This window comes from Macaca mulatta, chromosome 5 (assembly GCF_049350105.2).
Source record: "Macaca mulatta isolate MMU2019108-1 chromosome 5, T2T-MMU8v2.0, whole genome shotgun sequence".
Lineage (NCBI taxonomy): Eukaryota > Metazoa > Chordata > Mammalia > Primates > Cercopithecidae > Macaca > Macaca mulatta.
Window position 1 is genome coordinate 110,359,067 of NC_133410.1, and position 21,056 is coordinate 110,380,122.

Genomic DNA, 21,056 nt, shown 5'->3' on the forward strand with positions numbered 1-21,056 from the left:
ACCAACGTCCACTTTCCTTAGACATACCCAGCACACTCCACCGAGGGGTGCTGCACTTTTTTGTCATCCTCCTCCCGTGGCATCTGTGCGGCTCACTCCCACTCTGCCTTCTAATCTTTGCTCCAATATCGCCTTCTAAGCAAGGACTTCCTTAGGAATGCCATTTAAAATAATAATCCCTTTTTCTACTCCTTCTCCCTTTGCCTATTTTATCTAAGGCACTTATCACCCCTAAAAAACGATACGGTGTGTTTACTTCCCTACTTCTGGTCTCCTGCCCACTCCATTCCCCTCCCGCCGTTCCCCGCCCCTCTGCACCCCCCAGCTAGACAAGACTCATGAGAGCAGGGGTTCTTGTCTGCTTTAATCACTGCTGCATCCACAGCACCCAGACTAGAACAGTACCTGGTACATAGCTCACATTTCAAAAGTATTTGCTAAAAATAAAACAGTAAAAGTTGAATGGAGAATGGAAATGTTAATCCATATTTTAGATTTCTGTATCCTCTACTGCAAAGTTTACTTAAAAATAATAGGTTTGGCCGGGCGCGGTGGCTCACGCCTGTAATCCCAGCACTTTGGGAGGCCGAGGTGGGCGGATCACGAGGTCAGGAGATCGAAACCATCCTGGCTAACACAGTGAAACCCCATCTGTACTAAAAATGCAAAAAATTAGCCGGGCGTGGCGGTGGGCTCCTGTAGTCCCAGCTACTTGGGAGGCTGAGGCAGCAGAATTGCGTGAACCCAGGAGGCGGAGCTTGCAGTGAGCCGAGATCCCGCCACTGCACTCCAGCTTGGGCGACTGAGCGAGACTCGTCTCAAAACAAACAAACAAACAAACAAAAAGTAGGTTTGATGGCTGGGCGCCGTGGCTCATGCCTGTCATCCCAGCACTTGAGGAGGCCCAGGCGGGTGGATTACGAGGTCAGGAGATCGTGACCACCCTGGCTAACACAGTGAAACCCCGTCTCTACTAAAGACTACAAAAAATTAGCCGGGCGTGGTGGTCGGTGCCTATGGTACCAGCTACTGGGGAGGCTGAGGCACGAGAATGGCGTGAACCCAGGAGGCGGAGGTTGCAGTGAGGCGAGATTGTGTCACTGCACTCCAGCCTGGGATACAGAACAAGACTCCGTCTCAAAAAATAAAATAAAATAAAATAAAATAAATAAATAATATAATAATAATAATAATAGGTTTGAGATAATTATTGTTTATTTTCATGCAGGTGTTTCAAACTTTTTAAGCTTCTGTGGTCTGTCAAACCACTAGAGGTCTCCTGAAGAAATATATTGAATGATAATATGATTTGGGAAAATTGTGAGTATCTCTAAAGAACGAACACAATTTTCCTTTACATTCACATTCAAAATATGGGTTTTGCCTCATGAGTGATTATAATTCCTACATACACCAAGAATCTTTGTGTCAAATCCCGCATCAAACACGGGACTCAGGCTGGGCACCGTGGCTCACACCTGTAATTCCAGCACTTTGGGAGGCAGACCTGGGCGGATCACTTGAGACCAGGAATTTGAGACCAGCCTGGCCAACATGGCGAAACCTCATCTCTAGTAAAAAATGCATAAAAATTAGCCGGGTGTGATGGCATGCTCCTGTAATCCCAGCTACTTGGGAGGCTGAGACTTGAGAATTGCTTGAACCCAGGAGGTGGAGGTTGCAGTGAGCCAAGATCGTGCCACTGCACTCCAGCCAGAGCGAAAGAGTGAGACTGTCTCAAAAACAAAACAAAAAACAAAAAACCCCCCAAAACACGGGACTCATCAAACAAACAATTATAACCCACAATGCTCTGAGAAAGCCAAGTAAATTATTAGCTTTTTACCTACAAAAATTTTCCGGTAATCTGAAGTATTCTTTTTAATCTTCAAAATTTCTTCAAAATTTTAATTTTGTACCAACAGTAGAAAAACCTTTCTGGGAAATCACATCTTTGTGGGGGTCACACTCAGGCTAACATCCCAGTCATAAGACTGATGTTGGGACATCATTTAATTTTCTTGGGCTTCAGTTTTCTTCTCTATAAAATTACATCTGTAATTATGGGATTTCTATGAAGATTAAATGATACACTGTTACAAAAGCCCCAGCAAAGAAGATGGTCATTTTCCTTCCTTCCTTGCTCTTTTTTTCTTTCTTGTTCAACCATATTCCTTACTTCCCTTAATTGTGACTGCCATTCCTGCCTCATGCGGAAGCCATGCCCTCAATGGTTTCTAGCAGCTTCTTCATTTTTCAATTCCAACTCTCTCTGTTGCGTTCTCATTCAAACTGGTAATCTCTGCAGTAATTTCCTCTGATGACCATGCCCTCCTTCCTGAAAGACTCTTTGCCCTAGGTGTTGTAATGCTTTTTTTCCTGCTTCTCCTTCTCCTTCTCTGACATCTTCTCAGTTCCTAGGCTGATCTTTTTCTTCTATCTCCAGACCTATGTTTTCTAATATGTAGGCCCCAGTTACATGTGGCTGTTAACCACTTCAGACATGACTAGTTGAATTAAGACGTGCTGTAAGTGTAAAATACACATGGGATTTCAAAGACTTAGTACAAAAATATGAATAGAAAATGTCCCTTTAATAAGTGTTATATTGATCAAATGTCAAAATGGTAAAATTTTGGATATTTGTGTTAAACAGATTATATTATAATAATCAATAATTTGTTTCTGTTTCTACCCCTTTTACTGTGGTTTCTAGAAAATTTAAAATGATAGATGTGGCTCACATTTTATTTCTATTGGACAGCAATGTTCTGAAGAATTCTTTATTCTCCTCCTCTCACCTTTCATGCCCTCCTTTAGCAAGACCATCAGCTTACGTTACTGCACTCATCTCTGTGTTGTTTACTCTTGTTTGCATTTCTCTTTCCCTTCCCTCCTTCCCTTCTTTCTTCTCTCTCTTTTCTTTCTTTCTCTCTCTCTTTCTCTCTTTCATAGAGTCTTGCTCTGTTGCCCAGGCTGAAGTGCAATAGTGCAATCTAGGTTCACCGCAACCTCTGCCTCCCAGGTTCAGGCAATTCTTCTGCCTCTTCCTCCCAAGTAGCTGGGATTACAGGCACGCACCACCTTGCCTGGCTAATTTTTGTATTTTTAGTAGAGACGGGGTTTCACAATGTTGGTCAAGCTGGTCTCAAACTCCTGACCTTGTGATCCGCCCAGCTCGGCCTCCCAAAGTGCTGTGATTACAGGGATGAGCCACCACACCTGGCCTCTTATGTCTGCATTTCTAACCCTCACCTCTCTCTGAACCTCCAGGGCAGAATTTCTGAGTGCCTCTACATAAATGCTCTGCCAAATTCAACACATCCTACTCTTCCCAATAAATACCTGTTGGATATTTAAATTGAAAAATACTTCCTCTTCCTTAGACAATGGCATCCTATCCATGGCACAGACTGGAACCTCTGTAGAATATTCTGGAATATTTCCTCTCTCCTGTAGCCTCTCACATAGGTAAGGGTTCTCATGGCCAACACCGGAAATCTATTCTGGCTAATTTTAACAGGAAAGAGATATATTAAAGGTATTAGAGAGTTCACAGATCCAGAGAACTGGGCTTTGATGCTCTGTAGCTGGGAAGAGTAATAGTACCAGTCCACACTGTGGGGTGGGCTCCATGAAAGGCTTGCCACTGATGTTCATAGCCAATGCCAGAGCTCATACTAATGCTGTGTAGTTAGCTCCCAAAATGCTGAGGCGGAAGCTCTTCCATTGCTGGCCCATGAGATTCTACACCTGACTGGACAATTGCCGTCCTGCCTTGATGCCTCCTCATGATGCTCAATTTGAAACAAAGCCTTACTTACATGCATTTATCTGACTGGCGAATCCTAGGCAACAGGTTTGTATTTTATCTGCAAGGACTGCTAAAGACAGTTTTCTGGTTCCCTGATAACGTTGCACATTTCCAAAATGTAGGAAACATGTTGGGCAAGTATATCTGACAAATTTGTACCACATTCCACATTCATTAGTGACGTTCTGTTTTCCCAAATTCCTTGTGTTTGTTCTTTCCTTTGCACTTCTCCTCCCATAGCCTGGTCCAGCCTTTTGCTAGGATTACTTCAAAAGCTTCCTAAATGTTTTTCTTTTTTTTAAAATTTACATTTTATTTTATATTTATTTACATTTTTGGTTATCCATATGTCACCTTGCTAGCCAATCTTCACGCTGCGATTAACATGTATAGTGAAACATGGGTTAGAGCATGCCTCTAATCTCATTAAAGTAATTCTACAACTCCTGATTGCCTACACACACAAAAATTAAATGCTTTAACATGCTATTCAAAGCACTCAAGGATATGGACTTCAATATATTTTCAGTCTCTTTTTTAACTAGATTCCTCACTCACCTTCATGTCTTTTGCTAGTCAGTCCTTGAATATACTTAGAATTCATTACTAGATTACTAGTATTGCTAGAATTTATACTAGACTACATAGCAGTTTTGAGTAAGACTCTCCTTAGTGTTGCTCCCCAACTGAGTGAGTTGGGACACTGCTTAGCCTCTCTCAGATTCAATTTCCTCACAGGAAAGTGAAGTCACCACAACCTTGCAAGCTTCCTGTGTTGATTATTGTCAAATGTGCAAAACATGGGGCATGAACCTGGCACTTAGTAAGTGTCCCATAAAAGGAGGCCATTGATATTGCTGTTAGGATTGTGCGACTGTGCTCCTGATAATTTTTCCACTTCCAGGAATGCCTTCACCACATTCCTCCCTGTCCTGGAATCAAGCCTATCCTTCACAGCACTCCTCCAACTTTAACCTCTTCATGAACATTCCAGTCAGGAAACACGAGGTTCCTTCCTGTCTAATGCCACAGCAGGACATCTATTCATGTAGTTAGCACACACTTTATTTTCTTATGTTAGTTTATTATCTATCTAGCTGGCATTCCAATTTGGTATCTAGATTGCCTAATTCAGTGCATGGTATACAGTTAATGCTCAATCATTACTTACTAAGCTTAACTTACTTTTTTTCTAGATAAGATCTCTCTATATTCTGGATATGTGCTATGGATGCTTTTATTATAGAAAAACAATAAGATATAGCTTGCTTCAATTTTTCTACGAACATGTGCAATTTTAAGTCAAGTCACTGATCACTGGGTTCAAATAGTCCATTTATCATGGGATAGTCATGGAAATTCTAGAGCTGTTTTTACTTTCCCTCAGAGACTTCAGACAGAACAAGAAATAAAAGCATTATTGGTAAATCTGAGGCACAATAAATAAGCAAGTGTTTACTCAGAGTTCCAATTAAGCTTATGACCTTCATATATGCCTTTGTTCCCACAGAACATTTTTCCAGCCATACAGGTCTCCTTCTGGTCCTCAAAACTGCCAGTTTTGTCTTTACTTAAGTATCTTTGCACTTGCTATTTTCTTTGTCTTGAACTCCCTTACCCCATTTCTTCATGAAGGTCACCCATGCTTGCCCAAATACCATTACTCAGAAAGTTTTTTGTTGACCACACACTAAAAGAAGTTCTTTATCTCCCACTTGCTCCATCTCTACATTGCTTTATTTCTTTTCTCCGTGGTACATAATGAATGCTTTAAGTTTTACTATATTTACTTATGGCATGAATGAATAAACCCTGAAAATGTAGTTGGAAACGTAGAGCAATAGAGCAAAGGTAGCCTCATTCAGTAACAGAAGGGAGCAATGATGCTCTATTTTCAGCCTGCACACAGCTTGTCGTGATTGTGCTGGCTACCACAGAGTTCTCATTGTCTTTGATGTGGTGTCTCTGAGAGCATGATAATGCTTTTCATCCTTCTCATGGCTCCCTCTTTTGGCATTAAGTCATTCAGTTACTCTTTAGTGACTGTACCAGGAAGAGGATAGAAATAGCAAGAGGAGAAATCAAAAGAGCCGGTGTCAATACTCTATGAGAAAGAGTTGGGGCAAAAATTTGGCAAAAAATTAGATTATTAAATTATCCAATTGTAGATGTAATATTTCCCAAGGTGTTCCTATTTACTCGTTAATATGTATCATTTTGAATTGACTGTATACTCCTAACATATAAAATATCACATTTTAAAGTAATCTTCTGAAGAGAAATGTTATGTTGTATTATTTAGAAATAACTAGAGTGAGTTTCCTTCAAGAAAACATTTGTTTTCTAAATTAATGCTTAATAATGATTCATAATCTATTTACAAAATATACTACTATATGGAAATTGAAACATAGTAATTTCTTCTCTCAATAATTAGAATAATATAGATTCACATGAATAGCTCTACGGTTGAAGTTCATTTCCCAGAAATCTAGTGAAATGTGTCTGATAAATGCATCTTTCACCACAGAACCAGAATGAAAAACAAAACAAAAAAAATCACAATAGCTTTTCCTGTTTCATAAGATGTTCAACCTATTGTGAAATCAATGTTTTAAAGTCCTATAGCAAATAGAGGAATAAAATGTGATGCAATTCATTTTGAGACTTTCTTAACAGAAATAATTTAGTAGATTGCAATTTAACTAAAAGAGTGAGAAACAGACAATTTCTCATTTAATTTTTCTCAATTTTTAATTTAAAAGGAAAAAAAAAGACAAATATTCTCTAGTAAAATATTTAAATTACCAGATGAAAGTATTAAAGTATTTATTAGGTGACACATTATAAAATTTGAAACAAAAACAGAGGACGAATGAACCCACCTGAGCACTGAGAACACTCTGGCCATTTTGCCTATTGCTCGGATCTTGTTCCTTATCACCTCCTTCCGGGCTGCAGCTGTTGCACCTGTATTTTCAAACAGAGTTCAGGGGTCAGTGATTTTATCTAATTGCAATTGATTTTACAAATTTATACATACATCAGACTCCAGTAAGCAAAATCAGGTTTGTTTTTTTTTTTTTTTTCCTTAAGAGGATTTATCCGTAAATCAAAGTTGAAAATTTAAGCTTTTGGCCACCAATACTAGGATGTGATTTTTGAGAGGTCTCCATACTTTTGAGATATCAGGGGGGAGGTGAGTAAGAAGCTAACTGGAAAATCACTGAGCAGAGGGGTAGGTTCCTATCCTCCTTTTCTAATTGACTTTCCCTTTCTTTTCTATTTATACAGAGACCATGCATTGACTTTCCCTTTCTTTTCTATTTATACAGAGACCATGCATTGGGAGGAAGAGTTAAGTGCCTTATCACCATCTTCTATTCATTTGCAGTCTCCATGCTGGGAAAACTACTTTAGGAAACTGCTTTTCCAAAAGTTCTCCTTTGATATGATTAAACTAGGAAGTCTCTTAATTCCCTATCTGCGTTGCAACATCATTCATAATTATTTGATGATGACTGTTTGAGCACTTGATACTCTTTCATATTCTGGTTGGTTCATGAGTTCTAGAGAAAAGAGTAGAGAACTGCTAAATTGGATTTAGTAAGAGACAATGACACCATGGTTTGCATTTTAGTACTATTTTTGAAATTTATGCACGGTTTTTCCAGGTAAGTTTTACCACTTGTTACATTTTCCAAATTAAAAAAAGTAATTACATAGATTATTGTTACAAATAAATATATTTTAAAATAATGTTGTAAAATAATACTTTAATGAACCCATTTTATTCTTTATTTAATTCCCAAGGTATATTGGAAGAAGTATAAAACAGAAAAAATACCTCTCAATTTGTTGTTGTCGTTTTGTTTTGTTTTTTTTTTTTTTTTTTTTTTAAAAGATGGAGTCTCGCTCTGTCGCCCAGGCTGGAGTGCAGTGGCGCGATCTCGGCTCACTGCAGCCTCCGCCTCCCCAGGTTCAAGTGATTTATCCTGCCTCAATCTCCCAAGTAGCTGGGACTACAGGCATGTGACACCACGCCCAGCTGTTTTTGCATTTTTAGTGGAGACAGGCTTCACCATGTTGGTCAGATTGGTCTCAAACTCCCGACCTTGAATGACCCGCCTGCCTCAGCCTCCCAAAGTGCTGGGATTACAAGTGTGAGCCACCACACCTGGCCAAGATTTTTATAATCCAAGGTAAAATGGATAAGTTATCCTTTTTATACATTATGTGGGATTTTATAGAAAGCATTAACACAAGCAGATCATCTAATTCCACTGCTTCTAATAGATACACAATAGAATATTCTTTTCAAATAATAACAGAAATGTTCCTAATCCAACTGAACAGTCGAAGTCACGTAATTTGCTCAGGGACTATAGATGATAACTGGTATGTGTTTTGGTTTTTTATTATAATTTGTGATAACAGCAAGCTTTCACAGAATGGTTTTGAAAAAAAGATTTCTACTGTTTCCCTTAGAGGGCTTTTATGAACGCCATTTGGAATCTTGTTGATTGTATTAATCAAACAATTAATATGCCAACATTTCCACGAGAAAGAAAACTTGTACCAACACACACAATTTTGAAATGGCTAGAAAAAAAGGCCTTTGCTTTTTTTTTTCTCTCTCCTTCCACTCCAAGAAAGTGAAAACATAATGGATCACTTTCTTTGCCTGGGTGGGTAATCTTTCAGAGGTGATGCTAACACAAACCCATCTCATAGGTGCATGGGTGTTCCCCAGAGGCTGTATGAAAACCAGCAAGCTGGCTTCCTTCCACCTTCCCTCTGACCTGAAAGCAGCCTACATGTATGTCCATTTCATCCTCTCTTGTGGCAACCATGCCATGGCAGGCACCTTTCAACACATCCAATGGGAAGGACTTATTATTGCCAGCTATTCTACCTGCAAATGGGTAGAATAGGTTTCCATCTATGTGGGAGAGAGCTGTTCTCCAACCCAGCTATTCTGATAATAAGCAAAACCACGGGTCTCATTCACTATCAGATCCTTGAATTATTAATTAGTCTCTTGGCCAGAACAATGGAGAGGAAAATAGGGTGTGTGCAGGATCCCTGCCTCTAATCGTATTCTGATTTTGTAACAATATTAATTGTCTATGATTTGTAATTAAGATTATACATCAAATTCTGCTCTGGAGACCATCTAAAACTGAATTCTCTGTGCTTGGATTTTAGATGATTAATGAACAAGAGATCATCAAAAGATTTTTTTTTTTTAAGTGGGATGGTTAATAGTCCCCTTAGGGTGGTCTTCCTATACATATATATATTTCAGTTACTCCATTTGATGATGCTTTCAGTATAACATTGTCCTATTACTACTCTATGTTTAAAATTCCCTACCTCAGCTGACCTGTGAACTCAAGGGTCATGATGTGCTGAGTAAGGGAAAAGATTCTGGCCCTCTCCAATAGACAATATGGCCAGATCATGAAATCAATCCAATGAACACGAAGAATGGAAATTGTGGGAGAGCTCCAAAACTGGTCACTATATTTAGAAGCACAAGAAAAGCAGCAAGGAGTGGCTAAGATGTCTAGAAATAAAATTTCATGTATTTAACAGAGGTGAGAGGGGTAACACATAAAATCAATTAAGTAAAAATATATATGAAGAATAATCTCACAGAACATTTCTGATAAAAAACTTGTAAAAACCTTAACTAGAGAAACGAAAAGTAAAAAGTTGGAAAAGGAGGGAAATAAATTATGTAGAGCTGTGCTTCTTAGCTTGGTGTAAGCTGATGATCAGAAAAATGCTCAAATACATACTCAATTTTAAATGTAAAATGAACATTCTCACAGTCAGTATACTATTCCTTATATTTTCAGATCAAATGAATGATTAGAGAGCATATAAAAGATATTCTACTTTATATATATGCAGTTGTGCTCCCCATAAACTGTGAATCGCAACACACTCTAGCACTTTTCTTGATTAAAAAAAAAAAAACCTCTCTTTTAAAAATTTCTCAATAACCCAGATAAGGAGTTTTATTATCCCTCTTATAAAATTGGAATATATTTACACAAAAAGTAAAATAACCTGACCATGGACAGTAAGAAGAGTCATTAAACTATTCTCTGAATCTTTTATCCTGAAAAGTACCTTTAATCTTTTCAATATAATCAAATCAAAATGAGCTCTAACCACACATACATAACCTCACATACAAAGATTTAAAATATTGAAATAAAATATCTGGATTGATGTGTAATTCAATCTAAAGGAGCTGAACAATAGCAGGAGAGAATTAAGTTCAGATGTAAATGGTCTAGTATACTAAGTATTGCTATTCCAGGTTTTCGGTATTTTCCAGAGATCATTAAAATTCTTTTTCAAAAACTTATTCCATTTCAAATCCTCACAGTCCATAATTAAACAGAAATATCAAGAATAAGTACATGTTTTTCAGAATTTTGCTACCTGCAACATGCAAAGATAATGTCATATTAAACATTCTTGGTACTGTTCTATTTACGTTGTGAAAATGTACCACAGTAGCTCAAATTAAAATTCAGTATATAAAATAATGAAGACACATAAAATACCTTTTACATGAAAACTGTGATAATTTCTTCCCATTGAAAAAACATATAATCACTTATTTCAACTTGGAAGTCCAAAACTGAAAGGTAGTATTTCATATGTTAGAAAAAAATAGCAATTTTAAGTAAAATTTCATTTTGTATTTCTATTCAAATAATATTCACCTCTTTTTTGGCCTCTCCTTTCAACTTTTTAAGTTCTGATCTTCTTTTATGCCTAGGGTATCATGCTACTATTTCCAGATTCTAAGCAACCCTGAAAACTCAAATTTTGCTCAACATGGGGGAGGCTAGTATGCAGACCAAGGGGATCTTTAAAGATTTGCTTTTAATACATGTCCTTCTTGCCTTTAACTTAGCACCTTACTGACTTTTTCTCATGAAGTTTTAAGATATCTATAGCAAATGGCCTTCTAAGTGAGTGTTGCAACCCCACAGGGTAGATTTCAGCCTTAAAAAGGAACTGGAAAAAGGCATTTGCACCACAGAGAGTGGGGGCAAGTGCTTGGCTGAAGAGAGATTCTTACCACCTAGGGTATCTGCCACACATTATAGATGTTGGCTCTGGCTTCCAGCTCAGTTACCACTGTGGAGCTACTACTGTGAATTCCTCAGTTACACCTGAATTAGTGGTGTGCAGAACGTGTTATGTAGAGTTCAAATTAACATCCAAATCAGTCATTCATCAAATATTCTTGTGACTCCTTTACTATACAGCCTGCCATGTGCTGGCAACAGAAGTATGAATGAGGCATTGTCTCTGCTTTTGGAGATCACGTGAACAACAATAGATCATGACAAATATTATATTGAAAGTAGCAGTGGTACACTGGAGCTGGCTTCTGTCAGCTGGTAAGAGGATACTGAGTGTGTCCCTTCTTAACTCCATGGTCAGTAATTTCTTTCTCTCTCTCTCTCTCTCTTTCTCTCTTTCTCTCTTTTCTTTCTTTCTTTCTTTCTTTCTTTCTTTCTTTCTTTCTTTCTTTCTTTCTTTCTTTCTTTCTCTCTCTCTCTCTCTTTCTCTCTTTTCTTTCTTTCTTTCTTTCTTTCTTTCTTTCTTTCTTTCTTTCTTTCTTTCTTTCTTTCTTTCTCTCTCTCTCTCTCTCTCTCTCTCTCTCTCTCTCCCTCTCTCTCTCTCTCTCTCTCTCTCTTTCTCTCTCTCTCTCTCTCTCTGTCTTTCTTTCTCTTTCTTTCTCAGTCTCTCTCTCTCTCTCTCTCTCTCAAAGGAGTCTCACTCTTTTGCCCAGGCTGGAGTGCAATGGCGATCTCGGCTCACTGCAACCTCCACCTCTCAGGTTCAAGCAATTCTCCTGCCTCAGCTTCCTGTGATTCTCCTGCCTCAGCCTCCCAAGTAGTTGGGAGTACAAGTGCCTGCCACCATGCCTGACTAATTTTTGTATTTTTAGTAAAGACAGGGTTTCACCACACTGGCCAGGCTGGTCTCAAACTCCTGACCTCAGGTGATCCACCTGCCTGGGTCTCTCAAAGTGCTAGGATTGGAGGCATGAGCCACCATGCCCGGCCCATGGTCAGTAATTTCATGTTGGTAGCTTCAAATCAGCTGTGGGGGAAACATTTATACCACGAAAATCTGCAAATGCTACAAACCAGGGCCATTTTCCCTGGGAGGACAGGTGCAAACTGCGTGCAGGTAGAAGAAAACTTTTCAGTGAAATGGTGACAGTCAAGGATCTTGAAGTATACATAAACACCAAAAAGAAAGAAGAATGGCATTCTCCATAGAGGTTTTTTAAATGTGTAAAGGCAGCAAAATTCCACATTATGTTCAGATGATGGGTAAGGAGTTTGATGTGAATGAAGTTTGAGTAAACTCGGATGATGGTAGGCTGGGAAAGAAGCAGGAAATGCCTGGGCTAACCTGTAAAGGCTTTAGCATAGTAGTACATGCAAACAAGAAGTTTAGATATTAGCATATATGCAATTGACTTAAATAAAACTTACTTTGCCAGATACCAAAAAAGAAAGAAACTCTTAGATTGCTGGATGAGTAGAGACAGATATGTGATAAAGCAAATATAGTCAATTGTTAGCTATAGAAAGTTAAGTAATGGGTATCTAAATACTAACTATACATTTCTTCAAACTTTCCTGTATGTTTAAAACATTTTGTAGGGCCGGGCGCGGTGGCTCAAGCCTGTAATCCCAGCACTTTGGGAGGCCGAGACGGGCGGATCACGAGGTCAGGAGATCGAGACCATCCTGGCTAACACAATGAAACCCCGTCTCCACTAAAAATACAAAAAAATTAGCCGGGCGTGGTGGCAGCGCCTGTAGTCCCAGCTACTCGGGAGGCTGAGGCAGGAGAATGGCGTGAACCCGGGAGGCGGAGCTTGCAGTGAGCCGAGATCGCGCCACTGCACTCCAGCCTGGGCGACAGAGCGAGACTCCGCCTCAAAAAAAAAAAAAAAACAAAAAAAAACATTTTGTAATAAAATGTCAAAAAATGAAACTATACTTGGAAGAAATTTGGTTTTGTGGGGAAAGAAAAATAGCAGCTTTGGGGAGAGAAGTCTCTAGGTCCTGCCCTGCCCTTCCTTTATGTAATCGGGGAGGATGCAGGAGCTTGCTGAAAAAGGTAATGAATACTTCTCACTGGAGTTACATTCTCCCCATCTTTCTTCTTCACCAAATCCAGGAGAGAGCTGAACTGGCAAGATTTTGTTTTAAAAGTCTAATCGAAGAGATTCTTATTAGTTTCAACACATTTTTACAACTGTAAGAAATAAAAATGACCAGTTATAAAAATTATACTTAAATATCTTCTGAAAAGAAATATTTTTACATTAGAATGTGAAAAAACTGCTTTTAAAAATTGTTATTGTTATTGAGTTGTATTTTATTGGATAGAAACACTAGCAGACCTTTCCCAATTCATCATTATATTGGCCACAAGCTTTTTGTTATCATTTTGGTTTCTTTCTTTATAGGACATTTTAACTAATACAAGTGCATCCACATCATATGTATTTCAATGAACTATACATAAAAAAGTATATGTATACTAAAAGTTTTTGTATGTTTTAAAAGGAAAGATATGTCTTTAAAATTATATTTTGGGGGTAGACTTCAAATGTTTTCAAATGTTTAATCCAAAATCTGAGAATTTTTTTTTTTTTACCACTCACCACTTCCAAATTTGTTAAAACTTAACAAAGTTCATCCCTATTCTACTTGAAAATAAAATTTTTATCATGGGTAAGTATTATTAAACAGAGTTTCAATGTTCCTTCAGATTTTATTCTTTGCCAAACAGAGCAATTACTGAATTTGAATAAAATCTCTTTATGAAAGCATAAAGTGTTGAGATCATTAATATCTTTTGTTGTGCTATATTAAAGATAAAAATGGGTGTTGTGTCCATCCAGACTCAGCACCTTTGAAATAGAAGATATAATGCATAAGATAGAACCGACTTCAGATACCTCTAAGAAACCTGCATAATTGGTCTTTATAGCTTTTTACAGATTATGAAAATTGTGAATATAAAGACTGTCTTCTTTGGGAAAATACATGTCCAACAGTTGAAGTAATCCCTAAATCTTATCTTGTCTTTTTCTTTCCTGACCTAACTTAACAATAACAAACCTTGAGCTCTTATATCCCAGCAAAGGGATGTTATGCAGAAGTTACTTTAGATATCCACCCAGTTTTGCCGTTGGCTATGAATTGTGACAAGTGCTTCAGTACATTTTCCTACACCACCAGGCACTTGAGCCCTAGATTTAAAAAAAGCACCATAAGCAATGCGTAACTGTTTACTCTGATGGAATGACTTCGAAATTGTAGCCTTTATAATTTTTACTCATGTAGCTACAAAATAATATCCCCAAAGAATACTATTCCCATTCCATGTTTAAATAGTTGTAAATAATGTTGTAAATATTATGAGATTAAAATGAAATGGTTATATTACTGTTACCAATGGTATATAAATATCACAGCAATCTGAGTCCCACTATCATTCATTTAGAGAAAAGTCCATGAATGAAATCCTCATTGATATTTAGAAATCATATATTATTATTATTTTCTTTGAAATTGTAGTTCCACTTTAAAATTCCCCAATTTTGTTCCAGTGCATTAAAATTTTTAAAAAATATATACATATTTTAAATTAGACAGGCTCTCTACATGTGGCCCAGGCTGAACTAGGACTCCTGGGCTCAATTGATCCTCCCGCCTCAGCCTCCCAAGTCGGGTTACAGGTATGCTGAACTTTAAAATATTTTTGTCACTACATTATACGTTATGTTTAAAAATTTAACTAAATTTTAGAAATTTCCTGAGATGATGGATACTAAGTGTTCAAAAATTCCTTTGGAATAAATAACACAATATCATAATTATTATAGAGAGTTCACAATTATGAACTCTTTAGTTCATAATTGAGATAGAGAGCACTAACATATGATAAATATTCAGAAATATTAAAATGCACAGAAATAAAATTTTATTGGAATTCATCTCTTAATGATAAAGATGGGAAGAAAATTACATTGCTCCCTTGATTAAAGAGACTTCCTAGATACGAAGCTTTTCCAATGTCTCTTTGTGTGTGTGCCCCAGAGATTTTTATAGCTCAAGGAAATGTTCATACTGACTATGTCTAGGGAGACCTGTGCCTTTTTGTTAAAATGGAAAAAGGGCATTTGAGAAAGAGGAGGCAGGAAAGGAGAAGCTGCAATAAGGCCTCCAGCCAAGGTGCCTTCTCAGGCTGATCACTTTTAAGAAAATAAGACTTATGGTGGCTGAGGATGTGAAACTGGATTCCCTTTAACTCCTCTTGAAATGTCTTAGGGTAATCGCGACAGTACAGATATTCCAGCCTGAAGAGTGCTGTTCTATCAAGAATTAGATTACTCTATTTCTAGAGTTGACAGCTATTGGAAGAACTCCTTAACTTGCCATAAACTTGGAAATCCTGCACTGTTCATCTATTTAGGGTCAGTGCAGTCAAAGTGAATCCAGAGATTGTTAGGTGCTTTCTCTCACCAAACAAAGCCATATGTATGCTTATATATTACTATTTTGGGCAAAAGAAAAATACATTCAGGACAACAAGTGAAAAAAATCCTGGTAAAAATTCATCTTTTTGAAGATTACAAACTAAAATATTTAGAGTATCTTTCTAATATGGATCCTAACTCTATTAACTATCCCTCCCATAGGTGATAAAATTGGGACATAATTGCCACTCACTCCAAATGACTCTAAAGCACACATTCTGAATTTCTTCCATATGTTTTTTTAACTTGACTAAAATCTCAGTATATATTAAGAGCCTGCAATGAATGGTGTGATATTTGGCATAAGGCTATTCTGTCTTACATCCCACTTTGAAAGCAATAGAAGAGCCTTTAGAAAATATATATATATTTTTAAAAAGTTTCTCCCGTGTAATGGATTTTAAGGGTGTAATGGATTTTAAGTGTTCAATGGATTTTAAGGAAGGCCAGAAGAGCCTAGACTAGTTTTTTCTCCACCTCTCTTGTCATAAAACATAACCAAATTCTTTGGATAGGTAGTCTTAAAAATGGACAGATTACTCCCAAATGCCCAATTACTGTCATTATTTGGTTATTTTCTGTTTAATTATCAGTTACTTTCATTTCCAAACTCTAATTTGATTCCATGCACTTTTGTTCTCTAAGATGTTGCGTTCCGTCTGTTTAATGACTCCTTGGTTGAGTTGCAGAAGCTGACTATAAGCAGAATTCTAACTGGGTGAAAGTAAAAGACTTTACAGTAGATTAGGAACCTTCCACTGATTTTTCAAGAAACTCTAACATGTTCAGCTAATGCCTTACAAAGCATATTGCCCCCCCTTTTAATATTTACCAAGGAAGCTATTAAAAGCCATAAAATCTGACTTGGCTTAACCCCTTTATCGAGACAAAAACACATCAATTTTATAAAGTAGCAACAGAAAATAAAAACAAAAAGGAATAAATATAAATTTAATAATATTGATTTATTATCTCAAAGGGAAGCAGTCATAATGCCTAGATGTCTAATCAAAGATTGCTCTTGATATGGATGAAGATATAACTGTTTAATAGGTGTTTATTGAGGACATAATTGTGCATACGTGGTAAGTGCTGGAAGAATGCATTCAGACTAGAACTTAATTCTGGGCCCATATGGATTTATACATTTATCAAATACTAGAATGACATTTACATGTTATCTCTGCCATGATATAAAGTGAAGGGAGAAAATGAACAGAGTAAAATATTATTTTTGATTGTCCCATATGTTTTATCCTAGATAAAAAGTTAATTTGAGTACCACTTGACAGCATAATAAAAAACAGACAAAAACAAGTAATACAACTCCTTCATCTGACAGTGGAGAATGGCTGAGGCACTGGCAGGTAATGAAGCTTATCTGAAAATAAGTCATTCAAAGGTCTGTTACTATTCACAGTCCACACACGGTGTTTTGTTACTTCGTGGGAGACGTAGTAAAGTTTTGCCCAAGGAGGAGAAGTAGAGGTTCTGGTCAGTGACCCAGGCAACATCAAAAAGTAGATGGTTCCCAAGTCATGAGACTTTAACATCATTTAAACATATTATTATCTTACCAGGAGAATGGATGTGCTAGTCGAAAATGTGTTGGTTTGCAACAGATGCATAGTAAAGAAGAGTAGCTGAGGCAAACATTTGAAATGTTCTGGGAAGTACTGTCCATGGGCCAAATGGCTGTGAAGTGCTTTGGTCTTACAGCGAAGCTTTGGATCACAAATACTTGGCTTGTGCACTTCTCTTAAGACATATAACTAAACCGGCATTTGAAAGCCAGAACAGAACAGAGGTAAAGAACTTGTGTCTAGAATAAAAGACCTTGGTCTAAGTCCCGCCACTGTCATTTACTAGCTATCCTGGGCAAGTATTAAGTAAGTGTCTTTAAGGCTCACTTTCCTTATCTAAAAAGTGAGGAATGTTCTAAATGCATTATTTCATATAATCCTCACAACAACCACATGGAGATGGTACTACTAGTCTCCATTTGACAGAGAACAATTCTAAGGAACAAAACGTTATTTGCCTAAGGTCTTTAGCTAGAGATGATTCAGAACCAGGATTCATTACAGTACCAGCTAACTGACCTACTTCACTCGCGGTGGCAGAATAAGTAATGTTCTCATTCATTCTAAACATTCAACAAACACATGTGCCAGTTAGGGTGCTACCTGCTAATGCATGTAGAACAGAGCTTTGGTATATGGGAAGTATTGTAAAATGCTTGTTATTATTAAGAAGAAAACACTTGTGCAGATATGAACATTCCAGTTACATTTCTCTCCGTAAATTAAATGATGTATTATGTGTTCTTGGTGAATATCAAGCTGCCCTGAGATGTGGCCTCATTTATGTTTTGTGCCAGCCAGGCTAAAGGCTGGACCCCAGATTATGGCAAACACACTTGGAGAGAATGAGAGGAGCCAGGATGCTGCTGGCTTTGCAGTCAGAACAAAATAGACCACCCCAAATAGATGGGTTGACAAAATAGAATCAACATTTCTATTTCTACAGAGTTCTGAGACAAAATGGGAGAACAGCTTTTATATCTTCTCATGAGCTAAGAATAAAGAGGGGAAAAAACAGATTTTAGAAGAGTGAAAATAGGAAAATCTCAGAGAGAAATACTTTTAACATTTAAATTTTGTGGGCATTTATTGAACTTTTAAGTACAGCCTTTACACCCGCCATAAGAGATCAAACAGTTACTCTAAAAAGAATGTTTTAGAAACTGTGGACTCAACAACTCTCTTGCTGCCTCCCCTAAACGCCTATATCCTATGACTAGCATGTTTAAACACCTATATCCTCCACATGACTAGCATGTTTAAATTGTTCAGTCAGTTATCAATTACTCTAATAAACGTACAATCTTCAAGTTAAGAACCTGAATCCATTAATGCTTTAGTACAAAGAGAATTGGGAAAGCTCTGCCAGAAAAGTTTGAAAAATATAGTTTATTTTCTTTTGGTATTAGTTTTCAGCAAGCTAACATTACTTACTACAGGCCTTTCTACAAAGAATGCCTCTTTCACATGCCAATTATCTCAACCCTATTTGCAAGAAGGAAAGTGTTCTAAAACACAGAGAGTCTTTGCTTTCACTGAGAGAGAGAGCTCTCTATTTCAGTGCCTTTCAAATAAAGAATGCATTAAGGCCTATAGGGCCACATGTTTACTTCCCTTTTGCAACATGGTTTGCTTTCTCGAATAAATTTTATAAACACATTTATGCTTAGATGTGCAATAGCTAATGTTTAGTATAAGTAGGCTAATGTCACCATTAGTTGAATAAAAACTAATGCTATAAAAATAATTTCTCTTAAAAGCTGTATAAAATATATACTATATATGCATATAATACTGCATGTTGAAACACAGTTATAAAATCTGGAGTATTTTCTGTAATATTACCTTACTGTGAGCATAATACGCTGGTCAATGGTGGGCATTATCCAGCCAATTAGCTGCAACAGGGATATGGCTGTTTTTTTTAACATTTAGTTCATTCTGCAAATTATGAGCTTCCATGCAATGTGAAAATTATGCCAGATAATTAAGAAACACATTTGTGCAGTCATGGTAGTACAGTATGAAGAAAAGGCAGTACTTCTGATGCCTATATTACTGCATCATTTTAATTGCTAAGTTAAAAGGATTTTAATTATTGTGACCAAAGATGAAAGGCCAGATTTGATGAAACTAATTAAAATATGATAGCTAACCAGGCAGCTTGTTTGATAGTCAAGGTCTCAAAATGTCAACAAACCTAAATACGATGAGAATCATACCAAACTACACCTAGTAAATGCCCATGTATTTTTCAGACATTTTTTAGTTTTAATGATATAGTAGCTATAACAAGGTGTCTTCTTTTTAAGATGAAAGCATAATGAAACAAGTAGTTTTCTGTACTTTATAAAGGGTCTAAGAAATAAATAATAAATTTATAGAGACAAACGATTTAGCTTCTAAGTTAGACACTAAAATATTAGGCAACTGAAAACAAACAAAAAGAAAACCCAACAATAAACTGGGAAAACAATAAAAAAAAAGCCTGAGAAGAATTTAGTCTTTTAAAAATATTAACCTACCTTTTTACACATCTTCCTTTCCCTGTACCCTAATTACATCATGCAAATGCAGTTATTATAAAAATATAAGAGATGTTAAAATGTTAACACTGGTAAACTGATGTCCACTTTTGCATATAATTTCCTTGAAAAAATAATATGGACTTATCACATGGCCACATTTTCTAAAACATCAAAATTCATAAATTTTTTTTTTGGCTTTTCAGAAGTAGAAAAAGAAAGATGTCCCCCACGTTCTTCCTTTAGTTATTAAATATTTTATCCCAATTCCTGCTGCCTCCCCTAACGCCTATATGCTGTGACTAGCATGTTTAAACACCTATATCCTCTGCATGACTACCATGTTTAAAACTGGTTTCTTATTCCACTTGACTCCAAGTTCAGTGAAGGCAGAGACCACATGTGTTGTGTTCATCATTGAATATATGGTAAAATATATTATGTCCATATTTGCTTTTAATGAATACACAGATATAAAAATATGTAAAGTAAAAACACAATGTGATATTAGAATTGGGTACACTGAATTTTATTTTAGTATTTTGCTTTTGTCAATGATTTAAATTCTACATGCTACTGTAAAAATAAAATAAATTTTGCTGTTCACCTCTTTCAACAATCTGATATCTGATAACCAAAGTCATGGTCCTAATTCTGGCCAGACTTATATCTCATATTAATTTTTCCGCACTGGGTGCAAATATTTTTAAGTAGCTGTTGCTTGAACTGCTACACAAACCTGGTTTTTGTGCTCTCTCATCACTCTTATTTTCTCCTTCTTTCATCTCCAGCTTTTACAGTGCAGGCTAATTTTAAAAATCAGTCCTCAATTTTGTGAGATTTTATTCCAAATCAGCAACTTTGGAGGCCCATTTCACTCTTAATAAATTCAGTTATTATTTAATCCTAGGCCTCTGTCACTGCCCCAATTTCTTTCTCAATTTCTAGATCTCCTTTCCCAAATCCTGCTTGGACATTTCTAGAATTACACATGTCAGTTTTATTCAAACTCCTGCCTGTAACATAACTCATCTGTCTCCTGGAGGTGGTGACTTTTTCCATAAATGTTATCATACCTCCTATGGCCCTAGGTTTGAACCATCAAACTCAACTTTTGTTTCCTTTGCCCCTCTATCTAAGACCTGTTGATTCTACTTTGTAAGTCCTTGGAAATATCTTTTGAACAGTTCCTTTTTAATGTTTTTTCTTAACAATATTTTTGTTCAGATCTTGTCAGTGCAACTTCAAGATACTTTATTAAGTTCCTAAACTGTATCCCTACTCACCCTTTGTTCATTTTCCAAGCATTTAACTAAGCTTGAAAAAGTTTTTGCTTTTTCTCAAATACTGCTTTTATTATGTTACTCCTTGACTTACTAACTTCAGGTTAGGCTTCAATGTTGACAGAACAAGAATCTCATCACCACTGTGTTCCTTAGAGCATATTTTCTTTTGTATGTCTAAATGGGTTTGTTTCTATTTTTTATATTAAAATGTAATATATTCCCCCTAAACTGTCAAATATT

At 36.7% G+C, this 21,056-nt stretch overlaps 1 protein-coding gene across 8 annotated transcripts in view; it reads right to left on the reverse strand.

Moving 5' to 3' along the window:
• PPP3CA (protein phosphatase 3 catalytic subunit alpha) overlaps positions 1 to 21,056 on the reverse strand; it is a 331,056-nt gene that overhangs the window by 10,632 nt on the left and 299,368 nt on the right. For all 8 annotated transcript variants that reach the window (XM_015138831.3, XM_078001828.1, XM_028848096.2 and 5 more), the window contains 1 exon segment: positions 6,700 to 6,784. In XM_015138831.3, the coding sequence (XP_014994317.1) occupies positions 6,700 to 6,784 (85 nt within the window).